Source organism: Nomascus leucogenys, chromosome 4 (genome assembly GCF_006542625.1).
Source record: "Nomascus leucogenys isolate Asia chromosome 4, Asia_NLE_v1, whole genome shotgun sequence".
Lineage (NCBI taxonomy): Eukaryota > Metazoa > Chordata > Mammalia > Primates > Hylobatidae > Nomascus > Nomascus leucogenys.
Genome location: NC_044384.1, coordinates 29,732,062 through 29,751,068, shown reverse-complemented (window position 1 = coordinate 29,751,068; position 19,007 = coordinate 29,732,062). Strand labels below are relative to the sequence as shown.

The following is a 19,007-nucleotide window of genomic DNA, read 5'->3' as shown; positions in this document are numbered from 1 at the left end:
AAATGAAGACAGGATTCTCTTAGGGAGGGAAGTCTGAACTGTAGGACATTGGATGGGGAGGACGGCATGTTATGGGGTGGAAGTAACAGCACCTATGAAGGAGCTCTGTGCATTCAGGGGGCTAAGATAAAGCCGGTCAACCTACAATGTACACAGTGAGAAGGAAGTAAGAGGGACCGGCTCATGTAGGCCTCAGTTAAGAATCTTTATTTTTATCCTAAGAGCAATGGGATGCCATTAAAGGGTTAAAATAACAGGGGCTAATATTTATTGAGCACGTTGCCTATGCCTGGCACACATGAACTCCTCCAAGCCTCCCAATGGTGTAAGCACCATTGCACTCTATTTTACAGATGAGGAAACTGAGACTTAGGGCCCAAGATCACAGAGCTGTAAGTAGCAAAGTCAGGATTTGAACCCAGACAGACTGGCTCCAGAGTCCAAGCAACAATGCACCACAGAGAGCGGCAATGACTGGAACCAGCGATGGCAGTTCTTTCTAAACAGATCCCTGGCTACAGCATAAGGAAGAGCCCACTGCACGTGAAGCCCTGTCCTGGGTGCCTAGAGGAGTCAAGGGAGACCAGGGAGACCAGAAGAGCTTACAACCTAGCAGGAGCTCAGAAGTAATGAGGTATAGCAGGAAGGGTATGGGTCTGGGTCAGGAGACCTGAACTTTAGATATGACCCTGCAACTTGATAGCCATGTGGGGCCATGGCAAACCTCTCAGGCTTACTAGATTTTAACTTGCTCATCTATATAAATAGAAGAGCTGACCAGATGATTCCTTTAAGTCACTCCCTGACCTGGATTCCTGCATTTTCTTATACTTGAAATCGCTCCATTCCCTGGCTTCTATCCACCAAGCATACAGCTATGTTCAAACTTCTATGCTGCTTCAAACCCTCCCTGCTCAGCCTGTCTCTCTTCTCATTTTACCACTGATCACCTCGAGCAAGGCGTCCACAGATGGACACCGCCCTCTACGCTGCTCCTCCCCAGACCTCCCTCCACCAGATGGCCTCCTCCCCATGCTGCTGAACTGTACCTTGAGAGCAACTCCAGTGCTTGTCAAGTCCAATGGCTAGAAGTGGTGTGGTTTCATTTTTGATCCTACCTGACCTCTTCAAAGGCCTCTGTGCCACTGGCCCACGCCTCCTTGTAAAGGTCCCTTCCTGAGACTTAGCAGTTCTGCTTCCTCCAGTCTTCTCCCTGCCCGGCGCGCTTCCCAGAACCTCCCACGGGGCTTTTTCCTGCACTTTCCTCCTTTGCATTGCCATTTTCCAGAGCCTCATCCTCACCACTTACCTCAGTTCCTGGGGACAGTCTCCCCTAGGCCATGGCTCCAACCATCCCTCCCAGATCCTGCCACTCCAGTCTGGATCTTTTCCCGTTACTATGATTCACAATTCCAGCTCGCTCTTCTTCCCTCTAGGTGTTTCACTGGGAACTCCAAATTCAATACAGCCCAAACCACATTCACCCGCTGACTTCCTAGGTTAGTCTAGGATACTGCCCTCTCCCTGCTTCCTATATCTCAATCAAGTACCAGATTCTGCCCATGGGGCAGTATCACACAGTCCTTTTTTTCATTAATCCGGAGCTGGAGCTGCTGCTCCAGCTCAGGACTACCCAGCTCTCTCCTGGATCACTACAGTCACCGAAAGCGTGAGGGCATACCTCTGGGCACACCTTCACCCAAACACATTCCAACCAACAGCCAGAGTTTTCTCTGGATGCAAACCTTATCCAGTAGCCACATGTTAAAGGCCCATTTGTTTGTCCTCACTGTCTATGGCAGAAAGCCATAGATGAACAGTGTTCAGGTGAACTAAACGCTGAGAGTGGCAGGAGCAGAATAGGCTGGAGGAGGGGAGGAGAGGAGAAGAGGAGAGCTGGGCCTGGGGGCTCCATGGACCAGGGCCAGAGAGCCAAGATACAGGTAAGAAAGGACAAAGTGGCCCAGTCAGACTGGTGCTGAGAAAGTTCCGTGGGGAAACAATGGGAGGCTAGAGGCAGGTTCACATTTTGAAGATGTCATTGTGATTCATGCCTGTCTGTCATGGCAAAGCAAAACACTGGCTTATTAAATAATTCTAATTCATATACTTTCTGAAGTGAATTTTCAAGATGTTTGAGGCATGGGTAGAAGTTACCAATCTACATAACTATACTATTGGGTGGTGGGGAGGGGGTCAAATTTACAGAAATCATTCATAGTAGCTTTTACTGTGAAAAAATATATTAAGCCCTAAGGTCAGTAACAGGTACAGATTGAGTATCCCTTATTCAAAATGCCTGAGACCAGATGTGTTTCAGATTTTGGAGAATTTACATTATACTTACTGGTTGAGCATCCCTAATCTGAAAACCCAAAATCCAAAATACTCCAGTGAGCATTTCCTCCCATCCAAGTACTAACCAGGCCCAACCCTGCTTAGCTTCTGAGATCAGATAAGATCAGACACGTTCAGGGTGATACGGCCGTAGATGCATTTCCTTTGAATGGCATATTGGTGCTCAAAAAGTTTCAAATTTTAGAGCATTCTAGATTTGTGATGCTTGATCTGTATGAAAAATCACACTAGGAACTTGGAAATCAGAATCACCAATGGGAGAATTTTAAGATTTCAGCCCCTTTCTCCTGCTTCCATTAGAAAGGCTATCTACGCTTTTAATTTTATACATTTAACAGGGAATTTGTAACTTAAGAACAGAAAGTAAAAACTGTCCAAGGTACATTTGGACCTAAGCTGGCACTGTGCTATAATCTGGATACAAACATAATCAAGGTTTAGTCTGAAGAATTTGTATGTTATTTTAAAAGCTAGGTTTTCGTTTAAGTTCCTGCTGTTGAGACTGCATTTGGAAGTGGTAGGATCCGGGATTTAGAGGGAGATGACTGTGTTGGAATATTAGTTCTCAAAAGGAGGTATAGTATGCTTCGTATTCTATTCAAAATTTGTTTTATAAACTCAATGAACATAGAAAGAGATCTAGTTTGATGACAGGACTGAAAGACTAAGAGATACCATGTTCAACGCTGGGCTGCAGACAACCGCAAAAGACCCAGGCAAGAAATACAAATTACTGGTTCCATCCACACCCATCCCTTAAGAAGATTGGGCTAGGTAAGGATACCCCACCCGAGGAGTGTCCCAACTATACACAAGCCCAAAGTCACAATGAAAAGTAGTCACCAAGCTCTTTTTTTTTTTTCTTAAGATGGAGTCTCACTCTCTCACCCACGCTGGAGTGCAGTGGCGCGATCTCGGCTCACTGCAAGCTCCACCTCCCGGGTTCATGCCATTCTCCTGCCTCAGCCTCCTGAGTAGTTGGGACTACAGGTGCCCACCACCACGCCCAGCTAATTTTTTGTATTTTTAGTAGAGATGGGGTTTCGCCGTGTTAGCCAGGATGGTCTCGATCTCCTGACCTTGTGATCCGCCTGCCTCGGCCTCCCAAAGTGCTGGGATTACAGGCATGAGCCACTGCACCCGGCCGTAGTCACCAAGCCCTTACTTGACAAAAGACCCATACAAAGGATCACATTTCTGAGTGAAAGGAAGAGGTTTTTAAATTTTTATTTTTTAATTGACACATAGTAACTGTACATACATGGGGTACCTAGTTTTGACATATATAGTGTATAGTGATCAGATCAGGGCAATTGACAAACTCCAATTATGTGTTTAGAGCTATTAAGCAGTGTGTTTATAAGCTGACTGAGCAGTAAGAGAGCTGCCACAGTTTACCTTAGTACAGCCACCCGTGCATTTCTCACAACTTGTCCCCTTCAAACAAACACTCAAGGTAGCACCTCCAGACAAACCAACACTTTCCTGTCACTTGTTTAAAACCTGTACATGGGGACTGGCTTTGGTATTCTCTGCTATTCATTTCTATATATAGCTTTTAAAAGCCTGGGGCAAATCAAAAAGGGACTAAGAAGCATGAAAAGACTTTCTAAAGGCCATTTGGCAGTTTAGACAAAGTCAATTACAGCTGACACATAGCTGTTACCTTGGAAATCACACCTATTCATTTGTGTTTATAAGAATATAAAAGATATTTCCTCTGAAACAGACACATAAAGTTAAAATAAGACACAGTATAAGAACAGTTTGACTGACGTCTCTTCCCCAGAATCTTTTCTTTAAAAATAAATCTATGGCTGTAAACATAATAAACACATTTTCCTTTCAATCAATTCTTTTCCCATGACTAATGGTACCCTTTGGAGGGAAAAACCTCTGACATTTAGATGAATATTTTAAAAGGGTTTTAAATAGGCTTTGGAGGAAAAGTCTCAGTACTTCATTTTTTTTTGGAAGACAACATGGACTTTCCTGTATTATAAAGGAGACGATATTGTTTTGTCAACTAAAAAGTTATCCTACATAGTGCCCTGCTTGGTTTAAGTATTGGTAGAAGCTTTTGAAATACCAGCACATCTTAAACGGGAAGCACTCAAAGTACATTTGAGAACATTTTATAGTATGTTTATTATCTCAAGCTCCTATACAGAAAGTAAGTTAAAAAATTAAAAGTAAACATAAGATTTTTAAAAAGCAAACTTATTTGGTCAACACAAGGTGTGTGTATATAACCTTTTAAAAACACATCAGCGTGGAAAGCAATGGACTTGTGTACTTGTCATTCCTTGACAAGCTGAAGTCAAGCCATAAGCAGCAGGAGGGAGAAGGGGAGTGAACGCCTGGGCCTTGTCTGAGCTGTTCCTGCGATTCCTGTGCTGTAATTTGGGTACCAACATGACCAAGGTTCAGTCTGGTGAATTTGTATTTTAATATCTAGGTTTTAATTTTAGGTCCCTGTCATTGAGACTGCATTTGGAAGTGGTAGGATCTCTGAGATTCAGAGGGGGATGAGTTTGTTGGAAAATTAATTCTGGGAAGGAGGTGTAGGGTTCATGAACTCGGGGTAGGTAGCTTTGGGCCAAGGGGGCCTCTGGACCACATTCATCTCAAGATCCCTTATGCTGGGATAGAGTGGAAAGATGGCATTGGGATGCCTGTCCCATAGCCCAGAAACGCTGCCCAGTACACCCTCACTGCCCAGCACATGCTGGCATAAACACGTGACCCACAGCTTGTCCCTCTGACCTACATGTAGTGGTGGCCAGGAATAGGAAATATTCAGAGGAAAAACATTCTCCTCTTAAAGTTTTCTTTTTTTCCTGGTTGATAAATTATTCCTTTTCACAATAAATAAAAACTGGAAGGGAAAACCTCCATCTTTTAGTATTTAAAGAAAATGAGTCTGTTAATAACTTGAAGTCATGTTTTAAAGAGGCATTTCTTTACTTAAGTCTCTATTTATAGCTCTGATAGCTGAGAAAGCAATTAGCTACATTATAACCGCTCAGACAATGGAACTGGCTTCACTAATTACATTCTCATTAACACCCTGTTATTTCACTGCTCTTAGTGGGAGTTCTTCCAACATCACTTTGGTTGGTAGAGTATATGGGTGTCTTCTATCCCCTACTGCTTAATTATTCATGATGACTTGTTAATTTCTTATCAAGGATGTCACCCAATGGAAAAAAAGTCTCTCATAAAATAAAAGTACTTTAGGTAAAATTATGATTTTACAAACAGGATTTGAGATTTAGCCGTGCTAAATGAAAACCGATAAAAAATTAAGCATTACAAGTTTAATGTAACGACATAGAACCTTGTATCTTTCTAGGTTTTCATTTTTCTTTAATATGGAGTTAGAAACATATGCCTCATAGGGCTACTATGAAAACTAAAAATTTTAAAGAAAATAGACTCACTCAGTAAATGATGAGCTTTAAAGATACTAAAATGACAGATGCTGCCAGACATGACCATCTGCCCGAATGGTGTAGAGCATACTTAGAATCACTCTTTGATTTGCAGCTGCAGTCTGTGTATAGCCCATCTGCAGGTTTATGGTGATACAGCATCAATCTTTGCTTTCTGTCTTTTGAGACGTCTGAAACAGGCTAGGAGGGGCTCAGGGTAGAGAGTTCTCAAGCCCTCCTCCAGTTAGGGTCTGGTCGGCCAGAGCTCTTCTTGGTTAATCTCAGTGCTGCTAGCCAACACTACAGCATCTCAGGGGTGTTGCTGGGATGGGGACAGGGGTGGCACCAAGGTCACTGGCTCTTTAGACGTTTTAGCTGGTGAAGGGGAAAGCTAGCATTGTGGTTGTGGGCAGGAAAGAGAAGGAGGAAGCTGCATTTCAAGAGTAGATCATACTGATTTTGTCCTTCAACTTAGCAACATCTATACGCTTTTGATGTGCATACTCTTTGAACCATCATCAATCTGCTTCTAAAATTTTACCCAATAGACATAATTGTACAGAAGTATGCAAAGATACACATAAAGGATATTCATTGCTACATTATTTGAAATAGCAAATTATCAGCAGTTGTTTAAAAAAAAGAAATAGATGTGTACTCATGTGGAAAGACAACCAAGACACAATGGTAACTGCTAAATTAAATTACAGAGGACTGTGTGTCTATAATGCACTTACTTTAATCCTAAAAAGATGTACCAACATTCAGAATAGGGTATATTCTGACCCATCAAAAGATGGGTCAAGGAGTGGGAAAGAAGACTTATTTTATATATTTCCACACTATTTTAATTTTTATGAGCTTATATTTAATTTCTAATAAAAATCCAGTACCTGCAACTAAAACAATATTCTTGTATAGAAAAGAGCTAACACAGCAGGCCTGCATCTGCTATCCTTAGAAAGGCTGCTTGACCCCTGGCTGGTGTCAGGGGAACTTGGATTTTCACCATTCCCTGATAAGAACTGTTCACTGTGCCTAAATTGTTCATGCAAACAATAATTTATGTTGAGCATCTGCTTTCCTTCTGGCAGTTTGGAATTTTGGTTTGTGCTAGGCTAAGGGTACCTACATAATCAACCCCAAATAAAAACCCTGGCCGCCTGAGCTCAGGTAACCTTCCCTGGTAGGCATGTCAAAAGAAGTGTCATGACTTGCTTCTAGGGGGAATTATGTGCATCCTGTATGACTCCAGATGGAAGGGACTCTTGGAAGCTTGTGCCTGGTATCCCGGAGACGTCACCCCATCCACCTCTCCCTTTGCTGAGTTTGCTGTTACTTTTTGCTGTAACAAATTATAGCCATAACTATACGCTAAGTTCTGTGAGTCTTCCTAGCAAATGGTTGAACCTGGGGGTGGTCTTGGGGGCCACCAACCTACCCTTATCATTCTCTTCCATAGCACCTTCTTCTTGACCTTCTTAGCATTACCACAATTTGTAATTAAACTGTGCATCTTTTTCACTAAGTTCCATGAGATTAACTACATGTGTTGGTTACCACTATATACTACACAAATATTCAATAAAGGTGATAAATAAAAATAAGGGAAAAGCAGCTCAGCTATTAATAAAAGGTAACCTGCTGCAGAGTGAGTATAACAGAGTTTTCCTGGCATCACTCCTTTTTAGATTCTGGAATCCCCAAGAGTCACTCAAATTAAGATGCTCAGAAATCAACACAATGGCAGAACCAGACTCTGTATTAAATAAAAAGTACCCACCTCTCTTCCCTCCATCCCTCGTTTCTGCTTCTAATCTGAAAGGAGAAACTTCTACCAAGACAACAGAGTTTTCTGGCCTTATAGGTCGTCACAGGCCTCCAGGCATCATAAGAGACCACCGTGAGGAAGGGGATCCTAGTGCTCAGACCACTTCCATCTACTCTCTTTCCTTGTGCCTTGGGGCTCCTCCCTATGCCACCACCCTCATGAAAAAAATGGAAAAAGTCACATTAACCACCACAGAGTGGAAATCTAAAATCTTAGGGAGCTGCAAGGTCAATCTTGCGTTGAACTCCAAAGTGATATTCAATTTTACCCACAGCCAATTTGTCCCAGTGATGACTAATTCTCTGATGTTCCAGATATCCAGAGATCACACTGGGCAGGGGTCTGTTCTTGGCAGTCTGCATGCTGCTATTGACTCAAATCCTCCCTAAACCCCTCACTACGTGATAGAACAGGGTTTACTTGGCTTTATGTCCTGGGTCCATTTTGCTGGATATATTTTCTCCATTCTATCATCTCATCCTATTGCATTCATCTAAAGCTTATCACAAAGAGCAATTAATCTGCCATTTCTCCAGTGTTATCAGGTCCCTGCAGTGAGTTCAGTATCATGTGGTCTGGGAGAAAGCCTCCTAAATCCTGGGAAGTTCCCCCACCCCCAGCCCCAGGTTTCCTCTGCAGGGCTAAAGCCAGCAACAGCATCTGCATCAGAGTTGGCTTTTAGAATGCCAGCGCACATGCTTCCCCTGACTGCACCACCCTCTCTCCCTGCTCCTTCTCTCCTTTCACAGTTACCTGTGTGTGTCTTCATCTGCCCACTCACAGCCCATTAGAAGGGGAGCAACCAGAGTGTAGACTCTGTCTTGCTCATCTTTGTGTGAAAATGGTGCGTTTAGGGCAGTGCCTTCCAAAGCAGGTGCTTAGTAAAGATATGTTTGGGTGAACTGGTGCCTTCTTTCCTCTACCTGTAGAATGGACACAATATGTGCTACCTTTTTCTTATGCTTGGAAATAAATGAAATTCTGATAATAACAGAGAGAGTCCAAAGTACTAGATTTAAGTGTTCCTTAAATCCCACCTTCTATTCCATTAAGTTTCTGCTTATAGAGAGGTTCTATAGACTGCTGAACAAATTAAATGCAGACACTAGATGCGATGGGGTTTAAATAATCTTACATCTGCAGGCAGGAGATGGAGGACAGATGACATGATGCACACCAGCTACATTTCCATCACTGTGCTCACCGTCCTCTCTCTTCCGGTCACCTCCCATGCTCCCCTATCCCCTCTATTAGGAGGCATCTTTCCCAGTTTTCTCCCCCTACCCCTAAACTCCTTGCTTTCTTCCCTCCATCAGGCCATACTAAAGTATTTTCAGACAAGATCGGACACATTCACAGTGGTATGGCCATTCAAGTGTTTTCATACTGAAATGACCAACAAACCCCTTGGCCTCCTCCCTGCCCAGCATCTCTGTCTTTCCACCCCAAGGGGGTTGCATCACCACTCCCTGTCCAGCACTGGCCGTGGGCATTCCTGCCCCACTCCCCACTTCTGACACTCTTTACCTTGCTGGCCTTCAGGATATTGATCTGCTCTTCATACACCGTGTCTCTGTTTTTCTCCAGAAAACCATCAGAGAGGTACTCCACCTGGGGCCACAGCAACCAGAGAGAGACACAGTCATTAGTGCTTCAGCAGTTTCTCAACCACTTTCATCTCATCCACGTAGCATTTTCTGAAAAGAGCTGTGAGTAGATAAGAAACCCACAGATGTTTCCATTTAAAATGCAAACCCAATAAATGGTCAAGATTTACATACAGGGAACTGAGTATTCATTTTGTGGAAGAAATTGTTTTAAAGGGGGTTCCCATAATAAAAGGTTTCTTTAGAGCTCTATAAATGCAGCTTCTCACCCACACCTCAGACCCAATGAATCAATCTGTATTTTAACAAGACCCTAGGTGATTCACACACACATTGCAATTTAAGAAACACCGGCTAGTGCATAGCAAACAGAAATCCACTTAGAAAAATTCTATGCATGCACCAGCTACTGAGAAAGCAGCCCCTGAAGAGCAGCTACACCGGCTCCAGGTAAGAAGCCAAACCATTCAGTACTTTGTTTTCAGCCCTCCCTTCTCTCTCAAGCTCCATGAGGGTAGATTCTTAACTGCTTTAGAATTTATATATATATATATATGTGTGTGTGTGTGTTTGTGTGTGTGTGTATATAGACTATAGATATACAGACGTGTGTGTATGTATATATGTGTATGTGTATCTATGCATATATACACATATACATATATACATATATACACACACATATATACATACATATATATATACACGTATATATATGTGTGTGTATATATATGTATATATGTGTGTATATATATGTATATATGTGTGTATATATATACATATGAATGACTGGGCAACTATAGCACCACCTGTGAAGTTATGCCTTGTGGTAAGCTTGGTATCCCCTAGAAGTAGAGGGGTGGGTAAAAGAGGATGGAAGGGAAACCTAGCTGAGGCTTCAAGCCATTTGAATTCGGAAGGGACAGCCTTCTCTCTAGGTCTAGAGCCCATTGAGTCTACTTAGGGAGGGGTCAAGGGAATACCCAAGCCAACAGAGAGGAGAGCCACCTTGTCTGCAAAGTGGACGATGATGAAGGCCGTGTTGGACATGCGGGGCTTCTGGAAGTGCTGGCTGCTGGAGTGCCGGTCATAGAGCTTCTGAGCCCAGTTCTGGTCAGTTCCTTTGGGGACCTGCAGAACCACAAGATAGGAAAGAGTGCTTTGTGAAGAGGAAGAAGGAAGCCCTGGGTTGCAGCAGAGGGATGGGATCAGTAGGCTGGCTCTGTGAAGGTTGATTCAGCCCTCGAACCAGGACCTTAACCGGACGGTGCAAAGAATGATTCAACCATACATGTTCAGGATCCAGCCACAGCATGCCCTCATCCCGTGTGGGCTGGCTCCCGTGGGACCTGTGGGAGCAGCTGAGCCTGCTGGTTGGCAGACACTGGAAGTGCTAGGGAGGATGACGGTGAAAGCCAAGGTCATAGGAGCAGAGTCACAGCCCACAGGACCACCTGAAGGTACTTCCCTGCAACTGGGGCTGTGACATCAGCATCACAAACACATCCACCTGCAGTGCCAAGCTCACCTACTCATCCAGGTGAACTCCTGCCACAGGAAAGCCTACCTTCCCTCTCTAAACTCACCTAAATACCACTGTCCAGGTCGGGCTCAAGTCTGTCCTTTCCTGACCATTGTTGATCTCGCTTCTCTCTTCTTTGGAATTCCTCACAATCAAGCTCTTACACGTGCCCTAGCATATTGTGCACCCCTGAGTTTTGGGTTTCATCACTACAAACTGTAAGTTTGTTGTGATCAAGGACTGGCTGTGCCTTACATTGTTTATGTGTCCCTGAAAGAACTTAGAACTGGGCTCTGGCCATGCAGTGGGAACTAAGTACCTAGTGAGTGTTCTACATGGTGCTAATCTCTGCATCTCTCACTGTCTAAAGTCAGACTTAGAGGTTCCACTGCATTAAGAATTCTGAAGGGCAGCCCCTTTCAATATCTTTACGGATGGCTTTAAAATTAAAAAGCATCTTACTTCATTGAAAATGTAACAGAGTCACTGTAACCACCACTCAAATTGTCAAGGATGACAGCAACTCTTCCAATGGGAAGGTGTTCCCTCCTCTGTCATCCCTGGTCATCGCTGCACACACCTACTGACCAGAATCAGTCCAGTCCTCAGTGCAGGTCACTAACTGACCTGCCCTTCTTTAGTTTAGATTGCATATTTGGATCAGGAAGGGTTGAAGGTGACCCTTGCACTAGCCGTTTACAAAGGGATTTTTATGGTAAACTAATAAAATCTGCACCATAAAGAAAATGCTTACATACTTGGGAACCGATTTCTTAAATCCTTTATAAGCAAACTGATTTTGCTCAAGATTCATTTTGGCATAACTAATATTGAATACTCAATGCTAAGCACCATAGGAAATTCAAGAAAAGAAAACTATCTTGAAGGAGGCTATTAATTGTACTGGGCAGACAATAAAATATATTTAATTCAGCACTTTCTATATACACTGTTTTATATTTGTCTCCAAGCATTCTGTGTTTAGAACCACCAGGTGTGAAGGAAGGAGGGGTCTTCCCAGTATGGCTGTCAGGACCGGGTGGGACAGAGGATGGGCACAAGAGGGACCTAGAAGGACCGGCAAAACTGGGGCAGACAGAACCATGGTGGGAAGCCCACATAGGCAAACACGTAAAATTGGCTAGGAACAAAATCATCTTGCCTTGGAGATGAAATTGGACTTCTGTGAGAAGACTCCATAATCCTACATATTCACTAATTCAGATTGGCATGAATTAATGAGCAGAGGAAACCAACAACCAAGGTCAAGTGTATACATTATTTTCTGACAAGGATCAGTCTCTCCTTTCACTGCCCACCCCACCTCCAACTAAAAATAAGGGCCGGCAGGAATTAACAACGATCAAGAGTCTCAGATGATACTCACAGCTAGTGCCCACAGTGCTTATTGTTTGCCAGGCCATTTTCTACACATTGTAGATGCATCAACTCATTTAACCCTCATACAATCATGTCAGCTAGGTGCTATGTTTGTAAACATTTTAGAGAGAAGGAAATGGAGACAGAGAGGTTAAGTAACTTGCCAAGGTCACATAATGGGGAAGTATCAGGTTGGTGCAAAAGTAATTGTGGCTTTTGCCATTAAATACCAGAGCTGGTGTTCCAAGCAGGACAAGTTAACTCTTCCTGCCTGACGACAGAGTTTTAAAGGCTGCCACAAAAGCAGAACAAGGTAGAAGGTGCTTATCTCCAGAAATCTTTCCATAGAAATAGATTTTAAACAGCCACAGGAGAAAGAAAAAAAATCTTATATTTTGATAACTTCTGGGTCATGGATATCGGTAGCTCCATAATATGCAGCTGAACTGAATCCTTTAAAAATGAAATCCACATACTGCTTATATGAACTTCTTTCTGCTCTTCTCAAAGCAATGCAGAGAGACCACTGAGCCAGAAGCCGGGACTATAGCTCGGTCCTCGTCTAGGCAGGTTCTGTCCCTCAGAGGCCTAAATCCCTCTGACCTTGTGGTACTGGCCACTGATCACATCAAAAAGTAAAGGTCCCATCTGTATTAAATGCCCAGAATAGGCAAATCCATACAGAAAGAAAGTAGATTAGTGGTTGCCTGGGGCTGGAGGGGGGCAATGGGGAGTAGCTGCTAAAGGGCTGTTTTATGGGGTGATGAAAATGTTCTGAAACTGACTGTGGTTGGTAATGGATGCACAACCTTGTAAACATACTAAAAACCACCAAATTGTATACTTTAAATGGGTGAATTGTATGGTATGTCAATTATATCTCATCAAAGCTGTTAAAAATACATTAGACCCGATTCCACTCATTGCTAGTAAAATAAAATAGCAAAAAAAAAAAAAAAAAAAAAAAGGGCAGGCATGGCAGTGGGGGAATGCAAGTTCTGGGCTCCCTAAGCCCTTCTCAACGTTCCCTGTGGAACTCTAAACAGAAACTGTACTATCACAGATGTTGCCATCGCTGGCCTGGGACATCTGAGGCCAAAGCCTGCCCCCAACAAAGCTGCTTATAGGAGCTGACTTTTAAGGACCCCAAGGCCAACCAGGCGCAATGGCTCACTCACACCTGTAATCCCAGCACTTTGGGAGGCCGAGGTGGGAGGATGGTTTGAGCCCAAGAAGTTCAAGACCAGCCTGGGCAACAACACAGGGAGACCTCATCTCTACAAAAAACTTAAAAATTAGCCAGGCATGGTGGCACTTGCCTGTAGCCCCAGCTACTGGGGAGACTAAGGCAGGAGGATCGCTTGAGCCTGGTAGGTGGGGGCCGCAGTGAGAGCTGTGATGACACCACTGTACTCCAGCCTGGGTGACAGAACAAAACATTGTCTCAAAACAAAACAAAACAAAACAAAACAAAAAAAGCCAAAAAAAAAAAAAAAAACAGACCCCAAGGCCAGTTTTTCTATGTCTGCTTCTTTTCTCGTCCCTGTCTTCCTGGGCCACTGGCACCAACCTTCCTGGTCAGTCACTGTCTCCTTCCATTCCATACTTCATGCCTTGTACCCCTGCTGACCTCTCAAATCATTGTACCATAAATACCTCTGGATCCCCAGCCTCTTTAAGGAGTACCCTCTGGCCCCTCCCCTTTTTGCCATCACAGAAGCCCAGCTGGGCCCCCCAGGACTCTGCAGTCCTCACTGCTCTCTGGAATGGAGGCAGCTCCTTCCTCCTCACCTGCCAGCCACCCCCAGTGCCACTTCCAGGCCTTTATTTTTCACCTTTACAAAATACCCCTCTGCATGCTCAGCAAAACATTAATTCTAGATGAATCCAACTACCCATTCTCTCCTTACCCATACCTGGGTGGCTGGATGAGACTACACATCAACTCATCTTCCTTTAACCAAGTCCTGCCATTATACTTTTATACAAGTACTGCGGCCAAAAAATAAAACTGAATTTCACTCGGAGAATCACTTCTATGGATTAAGACACTGTTCCTAGATCTAAGCAGGAAGTTGATCTCAACAACTCCTAAACACCAATTTATGGTCTTTAACCTCAGCCAAACAATCTGCGCACTCTGCAATTTCTCTTTCTGTTTACTGGGCAGCCATTCTCACCTTCCTCCATTCTCTTCAAGCTTCTGACCCTGCTGCCTCTCAGCAGATGCCTCATCTCTTCCTTCATGGGGAAATAGAGGCTGTGAAGCAGGAAATCCCAAATTCCTGCTCTAACGTGCAGAAACTCATCTGCACCCACAGCCATCCCACCTTTCTGTCCTTTTCATGGAAGAAAGGCCTCCCTCCTGGCTGGCCTTCCATCCACCCACCCCTGCCTCCTGGAGGGCCTCAGTCCACCCAAGCCCATGCTCCTCTCTCGCGCCGCTTCCTTTTCATAGCCAAGCCTCCGAGTTCAAACTCGCCATCTCCACTGCCTCACCTCCTGCTCTCCTCAAATTACTGAAATTAGGCTTCTGTCCCAACAACTCCCTTGGAAGGAAGTCCTCCACCCAAGGGACTCATGGAGGCCCTCACCCTGCTGAGCTCCTGGAGGCCCTGGTTCCCTCCCGCCTGGCCTACCACATGGCCTCATGGTGCTGCCCCCTCCAGGCTCTCCCCACCTCAGCTTGCACACAGTCTGGGAGACCTGCTGATCTGATCATTTACATCTGACCCCCTCTCCCCTGCTTCTCCCCCATGGGCTGATACCTAGAGCCTTCAGGGTAAAGCCCAAATGCCTGCTCAAGGTGGAAATGGCTTCTCATTCTCCCATGGTCCCTACTTTCCAACCTTACCTGCCCCCACCAGGAGTTCCAGACAAATCAGATCACTTCAAATTCTCCAAGTGTGACATTCCCTTCACCTGGAATGCCCCCTCCTCATCTGACTTCGCTTGGGAATGCTCTCCCCACGAAGCTCTTCCTTCTGTCATTTCCTCCACAGTGTTTCCGGTTCTTTGTCATCAAAGATGACACTTCAGTGCTTGCCTGACCCTCTCAAGAAGTGCTGACATCTGAAAAGCAGGGACTCAGTGCACTATTTCGTGAACATGTGGTTCCTCGTGTGAATGAATACATAAATGTGGCAAGGGCACTTCACCTCACTCCATCACAGGAGTCACACCTCTACATGAAAGCGCTAGACAAGGAAACCTTTGGGGCCACTTCTTAAGAAACCATAATCCCCTGATCTGAATACACAGTAAACCCTCCTGACAGCAGGCTGGGCCAGGCGAGGAAACGGGGCGGGGGACACTGGCGTCCCCACTGACTGAGCTGATTTCACTCCACAGTCCTGAGTGATTTCCTTTCTTCCAGGAAACAAAGAATCCTCAGGGCACAGGGCAGAGCCTGCCGCCCCACTCAGACCTGCTGTTGATTGCTCCAACACCTCCAACCTGAGATAGCGCCTGGGTTTCACTCACTAGAATTGCTTCCAGGGCTCAAGGTTGCCTGTTCCTCTGAGAGAAAGTGGACTGATTAATGGGAAGAGGATATTAGGAAATCCCAAACCAAATAGGGCTTAGAAGGCAGCAGGGGCTGGTGGGCACCTACTCCCCACCCGCCACCAGACATCTTTGGAGAGTCTTGTTAAGAGCAGCCTGGAAATTAACATTTCTGACACTCAAACACCTTCTTGGAGAAGTGGGCTTGGGTAATGGAGGAACAATTTTAGTCTGTGGCTTGTTTGGGGCCTGTCTGTAAAGAGGCTTTTCCACCTCAGGTGGTTTGACACCCAGGTCCAGTCTGCACTCTCCTCTGCAGCTGTGGCACCAGTCACAGGCCCTGGGGAGCGCTCCCTGCACACTCCCCCTTTAAACCCACAGCCACCCCATCTCCACACTTCTTATTTAAACCCCAGCTCGCTACCCTGCCTGCCACTGCACAGCTTCCCCAAGAAAAGTGATTTTCCCACAGGCTGCTTCTGCACCATGAGTCCAATCCTTCATCTGACTTTATGTCCTGTCACATGGGGTCACAGAACTCAACTGTTCACAGTGCAATGTATTATTCGCTCTCACCCTGCAAAGTATCTGAGAGACAGGGAGGAAAGGACGTGTCTGAGGCTGCTTCCACAGCCCAACAGGATCCTTCCCAAGAGGCACCGAGTTGCCCAGCCACAGCAACTCCAGGGGGATTCCCTAACCTCCTCAGGCTCAGAGATAAGGGTGCTTCCAGGCCCCACTATGTTTTAAAGTCAGGTTCATTGCAGAATAATTTCCATGCAGTAAAATGCACCCTTTCACTGAAGCGTACAGTTCAGTGAGTTTTGACAAATGTAATAACACCTGCTGGCTTAAAATCCACCTGTTACTGATGCTCTATCAGACTATGCTAAATCATCCTGAATTCCCAGAACAATTAAACCTGTTACAAAAAGTCTCCACATTGTGGACTTTTGTCTTATTCCTTAATGTGGTGTTCAACTCATCTCCTTGGCCACCAGTGTGAGTTTACACATGTCATATCCACAGTACCACCCAGTGTCTTGACATGTCTAGCCCCCACCAGCCTGATTGGCAGGAAACCCAGGCTTTCCACAAACCTGTGTAGGACAAACTGCCTACTCCATGTGCCCTGAGAACTGTGTATGACCTTCACCTTCACCACTTGGGAGGAGAGTGAAAAGCCAGGGTCCTCCTTGAGTACTGGTCCCAGGGAGCCACACCAGCTTAGCATCCCAGAGGCCTGGGTTGGACACAGGACATGGTGCTGCCTTTGGCTTCAGGGGTATGGAGCTGGAGGAGACGGTCACTGATGGGAATCTCAAAAGAGACTGGGGAAAAGGAGCATGACCTTGGCTGAGTTTGGGAAGGGAGGTGGTGGTAGTGGATGCTGAAACCAAGAAAATAAAAGTAAGTCATGAACAGCAGGATGGCCTAGGCTGTGATTTCAGCCATTTAGCCAATGCTACTCAATCTAGGGACAATTGTTTTACCTTTACTGCTACCTCTCAGGTTAGGCAAGCCTGGACAAACACTTGCTACACTGAGAGATTATCTCTGCTTGGATACTGATTCTGAGGATGAAGCCCACATCTCTAGTGAAATGCCAAAAACCTTCAGGAGGTAAAAAAAAAAAAAAAAAAAAAAAAATATGCAAGCTGTAGAATTGGTACATTTTTCTCTGTCTTCTACTGTTTCCCTTTCATTTTCAAAGGCAACAAAACTAGGAGAGCCCTTCTGGAAGGAAACACCTCCTACCAAACCATCAAGCCACATTTAAGCCTTTACAGGCAAGATGTGGGAGAGCAGAAAGTAAAAGTAAGTGGGTTCTTTCCCTTGCAATAGCAAGAATCATGTGGCTTTTACACCTGTTGATTAGTGTTTCCATCCCTGGAGGAACTGGTATATATTTACCCCTTTTAGCAATCAACCGCTCAACTGGGAGAGATTTTGCAGATTAGATGCAACCCCTATCATCAAGCAGGAAACCAGAGGCTAAAGAAGTTAGGTAATTGATAAAACCCAGATCCTCTAAACCTTACCCTCCCAGTGCTGCCAGGCACTCTCCAATCTGACAAGTCAGCACTCACCCTGTCTCACCAGGTACAGCCCCTCAGAAACCAGATGGGAAAATCTATGAATTTCACCTGCCACCATGCCATGCAGCTCTATCACTCACAAGCCATCTGACCTGGCATTAGCGATGCCAGACTTCAGTCTTCACTCCCTAGGGATGCCCATTAGATGTTGCAGTTCTTCTCTTGGCACCTAGGCCACCTGGGACTTCAAGTCCAAACCACCATCATATCATGCCAACCCATGCCACCCAGGAAAGGCACATGTTTACCAGTGTAGCAACACCTACCAGTCACATTAAACATGTTGCCTTCTAGCACACAGAATGGTACACGCTTCTAGTATGCAGCATGCCAACGCTTCTTCGAGCACACTGAAGGCCAGCTGATCACAGATGAAATTCCACCTTTGAGATCTTATGTGATTCCCTTGTACCACATCCCTACCCTAGAATTGAACTAATTTGCATCATCAGTTTTACCTTACATTCTTCATCCAACAGGTCCAAGATACCCAGCTTGGCTTCGATGAGGTCGATACAAGGTTGGTTATCATAAAAATCAATCAGGGTCCAAGGGATCTGTTCCTTCATGTATTCTTCTTGCTCCAGTTTGAAAACATGCTAGGGCAAGTAAAAAGGTCACACGAGTGAACTGCAGGCACACCTTAACATTCACCTCCCCCAGGGGCTCAGTGAGTTCTGGGTTCTGGAGGACAGCAGAGAACTGCCAGATATGGTTTGGATGCTAAGTCATAGTTATGACTGCAGAAAAGCAAAGCACAGTTAGGCGATTCCTCATGCCCGGGTGAACACTTCCTGGGGGCACTTTAACAATCACCTGAGTTGCCGTATTCCCATTCAATCATAGGAAGCCCCATATCTGGCTTGCTGTTGCTTAAATACCCTAGACACCTAGGCTCAGAGGAATGGGAGTCAAAGCCAAAGAGAGGATCATTTCCCCTCTCAGCACAGTTGCCCCCATTCAATTCTCCCTCCTGAGCAGTGGAAAGCCCCTTCCAAAAGCTGGAAGTACCACCAGGAAAACCAAGGGATATCAGAACACAGCCAAGGCCCACCCACCTCAGAGGAAGAGAAGTGGCCTGGCTGTCCCTCCCAGAGAAGTCTCCCCCATCCTGGTACCCCCAGGTCTAGAAACCAAGCCTACCGAGTTGAACTGCTGCTGGAGCTTTTCATTTGCGTAGTTGATACAGAACTGCTCAAAGCTGTTTACCTCAAATGTCTCAAACCTACAGAATGGAAAGAGAAGATAAGAGACATCTCCTTTCAACAAAGG

General features: G+C 45.1%; 1 protein-coding gene across 1 annotated transcript in view; it reads right to left on the bottom strand.

Moving 5' to 3' along the window:
* MYO5B (myosin VB) overlaps nucleotides 1–19,007 on the bottom strand; it is a 403,095-nt gene that overhangs the window by 152,940 nt on the left and 231,148 nt on the right. The window contains exons 11-14 of the mRNA XM_030810458.1: nucleotides 18,879–18,960; nucleotides 18,194–18,334; nucleotides 10,239–10,361; nucleotides 9,151–9,234 (exon numbers count right to left, since the gene is read on the bottom strand). Coding sequence (XP_030666318.1) covers nucleotides 9,151–9,234; nucleotides 10,239–10,361; nucleotides 18,194–18,334; nucleotides 18,879–18,960 — 430 coding nt within the window. The remainder of the gene's footprint in view (nucleotides 1–9,150; nucleotides 9,235–10,238; nucleotides 10,362–18,193; nucleotides 18,335–18,878; nucleotides 18,961–19,007) is intronic.